The 6,470-nt window shown below is 43.2% G+C and overlaps 1 protein-coding gene across 1 annotated transcript; it reads left to right on the top strand.

Annotated features, from left to right (window-relative positions):
- The first annotated feature begins 312 nt into the window (after window positions 1-312).
- Window positions 313-2,746, top strand: LOC117657875 (interferon-inducible GTPase 5-like). Its single transcript, XM_060682636.2, has 2 exons — window positions 313-434; window positions 1,318-2,746. The coding sequence occupies exon 2, from the start codon at window positions 1,362-1,364 to the stop codon at window positions 2,601-2,603; it is 1,242 nt and encodes a 413-aa protein (XP_060538619.2). The 5' UTR covers window positions 313-434; window positions 1,318-1,361; the 3' UTR covers window positions 2,604-2,746.
- The last annotated feature ends 3,724 nt before the right edge of the window (window positions 2,747-6,470 follow it).

Genomic DNA, 6,470 nt, shown 5'->3' with positions numbered 1-6,470 from the left:
ATTAATTAATTAATTTACTTAATTAATTAATTAAGTAAATTAATTAATTAATTTACATTGGGCGTCTTCATGAGAAACATTCTCTGTTCTTTTTTTTCAAAATTATGGTTTTATGGGGCTATAACGTGCAAGCGATGCATAATATTATCTCACCTCATCTCTCGGAGCACACCTGTAAAGAAGTGGCTTTTGTTTGCCTTTCAGGTGCTTCTTGGTTATAAAATATGCAAATCTTTTCCATTCCTTCAGCTGACTTCTTCTCTCTCTTTTTTTTTTTCCTTCTGCTTATGGTTCCATCGCTGACCTCACACTGGGAGGCTCAGCTGGGCCAGCTGGCGCTCCGTATCTACAGCAGCTGCTTAGAAGCCAGTCAAGATTGACTTCGATCAAGGGGAATTGTTAGGAAATACGTGGGACTTCGTAGGACTTGACAAGTATGGGGACCTTATACCATTCCAGACAGGTCCAGTCTCTTCTTAAAAGCTTCCAATGATGAAGCACCCACAACATCCGGTGGCAAGCTGTTCCACTGGTTAATTGTCCTCAATGTCAGGAAGTTTCTCCTTAATTCCAGGTTGCTTTTTCACTTGGATTAGTTTCCATCCGTTGTTTCTCGTCCTGCCCAATGCTGTAGTTACATTTTAATATTAGTTACATTTTAATATTAATTACATTTTAATATTAATACATTGTTATGTCGCTGTAATTCAGTGCTGTTATAACTTTGGAAGGTAACTAAGCAAACTGTTGTAAGTCAAGGACTACCTTCATTCATATCAGTCCAATTATATTATTTTATTCCATTCCATTCCATTCTATTCTATTCTAGTCTGTATCTATCTGTCTATCTATCTATCTATCTATCTATCTATCTATCTATCTATATATATATATATATATCATCTATCTATCTATCTATCTCATCTATCACTCAATCATCTACCTATCACTTTTTTCTGCAGAGTTGAAATAGATAGGATATAGCAATATCCACATATTCCTGCCTGACTTTAGGAAGAAATACAAATCCTCATAAGATTCCCCAGCCAATCAGGTCAACAGGTCATTGAATTTTGAGCGAGAGTCTTACAAGATTTTGAGGTGATATTACCGAAACCTCACGTGATTGTTTAAAATTACGACCAGGTTTTAGCAATGGCAGCTTATCAACCTTTGCTCTGTGGCAGGATTGAAGGACGAGGGATTCCAGCTGCAAGATCACATTTTCTCAACCCCTGCATGGTGAAAACCTACACACAGGACTCTGTTTTATCACGCAACGTCTACTAACACGATGTTCTTTGCTTGGTTCTTCAGATCTTCCTCGCTGGGTTGTCCAGCAAAGTTCAGCGTTGACCCCCATGGCACAGAAAGTGGAGAATGACAAAATTGCTCTAACCGAAAAACAGATCCAGGACCTCAAGGCTGCCTTGACGACGGGGAGTTTTGACCAGCTGACCAAACGCCTACAGGATGCTTTTTCCTCCCTGGAGAACATCAGCTTAAATGTGGCCGTCATTGGAGAATCGGGAGAAGACAGGGCGACCTTCATCAATACCTTTCGGGACCTCTGTGAGGAAGACGAAGGGGCAGCTCCTACTGGAAAGACGGAGGCCCATAAAACTCCTGTGGCTTATCCACACCCCAAGTACCCCAAAGTAATCCTGTGGGATCTGCCAGAGATTGGGAATCCAGGCTTCAGTGCCAAACGTTACGTGGAGAAGATGGATGTGGCTTCCTATGACTTCTTCTTAATCATTGCTTCTCAGCACTTCAGGTCCTTCCATGCTAAGCTGGCTCATTATATCAAGAAAGCTGGCAAAGGATACTATTTTGTCCGCTCCAAAGTGGAGGCAGATCTGGAATTGGTCCGTCAGAGCAACCCATCTAGCTTCAACGAGATGGTCACCTTGCAGAAGATCCGGGAAGATTGCCTTCAAGATCTTCAAGCCGAGAAAGTGAGATCTCCCAAGATCTTCCTTATTTCCAGCACTTTACTCAGCAAGTATGACTTCTATCTTCTGGAAGAGACTCTGGAGAAAAACCTGGATCTACCAAAGAGCCATTCATTCCTCCTTGCCACTCCCAACAGCTCCCATCGCATCTTGGAGAAGAAGAAGGACATGATGCTGGATCACTTGTGGTTGGTGGCTGTGGTGGCCTGTGGGATCCAGACCGAAGCTATCCCAGATATTTCAGTGGTATGTAATGTGGACCTGCTGGTCGGAACCATGCGAGGTTACTGCATCAGCTTTGGCTTGGAAGAGGAGTCCTTAAGGAGGACCGCTGAACATGTAGTCCAGCCCATTGAGCAGTTGAAAGCCCTGGTCAGGTCTCCACTGGCTGCTGCAGTCACCAAAGGACTTGTAGTGGAACTGCTCATCCAAGCAGCCAGCAGAGCGCCCAATCTACCAAAGCAGCTGGTGCCCATGGCCTCGGTTGGGTTGTCGTTCGCTGTGGTCTACAGCATGTTGAAAACTTTTGTGGAGGATGTGGCAACTGATGCCCACAGGCTTCTGGTCAAGGTGTTTATGAGCCATAAGGGCACAAGTGAGCCTGGGACATCCGTATCAAAAGTCTTGGAGAACCAGGGCCATTCTTAAGAGGTTTCCAAGGAGCTTCCCATCCAAGGTGGACTCCATGAAGTTCTAGAAAAGAAGCTACATGTTTATCTTCTCCAATGTTCTTCCAAACCAGGGTTGTTTGCTTAAGAGAGTAAATCAGGAGTAACCCTCCCAAAATCTGATCCATTCCTCCCAAATGGAGTACTTCCCTCAGGTGCTTTACTCTGTTGTCCACCGTTGTCCGTTTCTCAACCTTGTTGACTTTAAGGTGGGTGGACTTCAACTTCCAGAATCCCCCAGCCAGTCATGCTTATGAAATATCTTTGTGCAATGTGTGACTGGCCATTTCTGTTTGTAATTTTCCCAAGAAATCCGGAGATTGCAAACAGTTGAGTAGGCTGCGGTTTGTACATTATTTCACAAGCGTGTCCCATATAAGGTGGCCTCCATAATATTTATATTTATAAATATAAATATTGATATTTATAGGGACAAGCTGCCTAGAAACATTTGGGGAAGAAAGATTTTTATTTTTAATGATTGCCCTTTTGCATATTGCTTTGGGAGAAAGCACAATTAGGTCAGCATTCAGTAAGTAAACTAAAAATACAGGTAGTCCTTGACTTATAACAATTCATTTAGTGACCAGTCACAGAAAAAAGTGACTTATGACCTTTTTTCACTCTTGGCAACTGACTCATATTTATGGCGGTCGCAGTATCCCGGGGTCACAGATTCACTTAACAACTATCCTACTGAATTAACAACTGCAGGGATTCACTTAACAACTGTAGCAAGAAAAGTCGTAAAATGGGGAAAAACTCACTTAACACATGTCTCACGTAACCACAGAAATTTTGGGCTCAATTGTGGCCGTAACCCAAGGACTCCCTGTAATTCCTTTCTCTGCTCTACTCCAACTGCCCCCAATGATGTCTCTGCGATGTAGCATTTTCCTTCAGGATCAACATCTGGAAGGGTGATTGAGGTTCATCCCTGGAGGCTTTCAAGAAGAGACTGGACTGCCACCTGTCAGAAATGGTGTTGGGTCTCCTGCTTGGGTGGGGGGTTGGACTGGATGACCTACAAGGCCAACTCTGTTAATCTAAAAATCTAAAAGGTTAAAAAGCAGAATCTCTCAGCTGCGAAGGGACCCTTGGCTAATATGATGGTTGCATCACTTCGATGCATGGACAGCCATTTGTCCGGAATGATATAGTCCCGTGATGGCGAACCTACACAGCTGGCATACAGAGCCTTCTCTGCAGGCACACGAGCCATCACCCAGTTTACGTTCACTGCGCATACACACACGTGCCTCCCACCAGCGGATTGATTTTCGGGATGCACAGGGGGCAGGGGAGAGCACGGGTGGAGTGGCGCCCGCATTCCAGAAGTGCAGAAACGGCCCTGTTTCCGGCCTTCGGAGAGCCTCCAGAGCCCTGGGGGAGGCTGCTCTCACCCTCCCAGAGGCTCAGGAAAAGCCTCTAGAGCCTGGGGAGGGCAAAAAATAGGCCTCCCGGAAGTCCAGAAACGGGCCCATTTCCGGCCTCCAGCAGGCCTTCAAAGCCCAGGGGAGGCTGTTTTCGCCCTCCCAGAGGCTCAGGGAAAGCCTCCGGAATCTGGGGAGGGCAAAAACACCCCCCACACACACCACCGCCATGGTGCAGGTTGCTAAAATTTTTGAATCCCACCCCTCGCGCATTTTGGCACCCGAAGAGAAAAAGATTAGCCACCACTGATAGAGTCTCTCCTCTTTGAGCAGGGGGTTGGACTAGAAGACCTCCAAGGTCCCTTCCAACTCTGATATTCTTTATATGAGAGAAAGACCAATCTGCTTCCATCTTCTTTGCTGTGACTGGACCAGCCTGGCGTCTCCCCCACCATCAGTCAATGGGGACAGGCTCTGAAGGAACAGCACCAATTCCAAGGAATGGCAAGGAGAAAATGCCATTTTCCCCCCAAAAGTGATCCTACTGGAAAACTGTGAGCCTCCTACGGTAGACAAAATAAGTCCAAAAATGCTAGAGAAGCCTCCAATAAATCAGCCATCAAGGGTAAGGTGACCAGATTTTAACATTGGTAAAGAGGGACATTGTGGGCGTGGCTTATTTTGTGGGCGTGGCTAGCTGGTCATGTGACTGGGTGGGCGTGGCTAGCTGGTCATGTGACCGGGTGGCCATGGCTATGTGTATAGGGTAAGGTGAACAGATTTTAACATTGGTAAGAGGGACACCATTGTGGGCGTGGCTTATTGTGTGGGCGTGGCTTGGAGGCCGTGTGACTGGGTGGGCGTGGCTAGCTGGTCATGTGACCGGGTGGCCATGGCTATGTGTATAGGGACTACTCAGAGGGCTGGAAAGTCATTTCTGACAGGTCCTCACACTTTTGACTGGTCCTCACACTTATGACCATCCTCACATTTATGCCCGTGCAGCATTCTTAACAACCATGTCACTCATTTCACAATGCTTCTCTTCACCATGGTGACAAGATAGGGCAAAAACATAAAATGTGAGGACAGTCGTAAGTTCGAGGACTGGTCAAAAGTGCGAGGACCAGTCAAAAATAACTTTTTCAGCCCTCTGAGTAGTCCATATGCACAAAAGGACTAACCAGAGGGCTGAAAAAAGTCATTTCTGACAGGTCCTCGCACTTTTGACTGGTCCTCACACTTATGACCATCCTCACATTTATGCCCGTGCAGCATTCTTAACAACCATGTCACTCATTTCACAACTGCTTCTCTTCACCATGGTGACAAGATAGGGCAAAAAACGTAAAATGTGAGGACAGTCGTAAGTTCGAGGACTGGTCAAAAGTGCGAGGACCAGTCAAAAATAACTTTTTCAGCCCTCTGAGTAGTCCATATGCATAAAAGGATACAGTAATAGAGAGGGATGAAGGAAGGGAAGGGAAATTAGAGTAGGAGTGACGGTTAAGAGAGGGAGGAAGAGAGGAGGAGAAGGAGAAAGGAAGAGGAAGTAGGGAGGAGAAAAAGAGGGTGGGGGGAAGAGAAAGTAAGAAGGAAAGAAAAGAGAGGTGGTAGGTTTGAGGAGAAAGATTGCTGTACAATAAAAAAGATGAAAGGGAAGAAAGCCAACCCCAAACAAATATAAAAATATTAAGATAAAGAATGAATTGTTAAACTTTAAAGAATAAAAGAGAACAAATATGAATAAATAGCAATAATTAGAAACACACATACATACAATGTATTTTCTTTGAACAGAATATTTGGCTGGTTCACAAATTTAAACAGTGTTTAGTCATTTCAATTAAATTTACAATTTCTATATTTCCTTTTTGCCATATTTATTCCTCATCTATTTTTTTAAAAAACAATATTACCCTTCATCCTCATCTCTAATCTTAATCAAATTCAATTTTTCCCTTCTATTCTATTTTATACCCCTTCCCATTGTCATCTATTTTTATATCCATCCTCACATTGTTTAATTATGTAATTATGTAATACAGTTGTTTAATACAAATTCAACATTTTAATATAAATCAATTAGTTATATAACTATCTTTTTTGTATATTAATCAATATGAACATGAATATTCCAATTATTTCCATGCAATCCAATTTCTTACAAATCAATTAATTATACTTACCAATAATAATAAACCAAATAATTTCCCCCATATATTCCTCCAAACCACAACTTAACCATTTCTGCTTTCAACACAGTATACAATTAATAGTATCTCAATTATTACAATACCCTAGTTAAAAAGAGCTTTTTTTTCTTTTGTGTTTTAAAATCTTGAACTCTCCTCTTTTGCCCTAAATAATTTCCCATTGTTTACACCTACCTTTTTTGGTGAGGAAAAGGAAAATAAATCTGCTGCCTAATTTTCCAACGTTGCAAGCAAACAGCAAAGCCAACAGCCAGTTTC

Source organism: Pantherophis guttatus, chromosome 18 (genome assembly GCF_059756535.1).
Source record: "Pantherophis guttatus breed Tessera chromosome 18, ASM5975653v1, whole genome shotgun sequence".
In the NCBI taxonomy this organism is placed as follows: Eukaryota; Metazoa; Chordata; class Lepidosauria; order Squamata; family Colubridae; genus Pantherophis; species Pantherophis guttatus.
This window is presented reverse-complemented; position numbering and strand designations above follow the sequence as displayed.

What these genes read in the sequence shown, in the direction of transcription:
- LOC117657875 (XM_060682636.2), top strand. Translation starts at nt 1,362, where the DNA reads ATGGCACAGAAAGTGGAGAATGACAAAATTGCTCTAACCGAAAAACAG.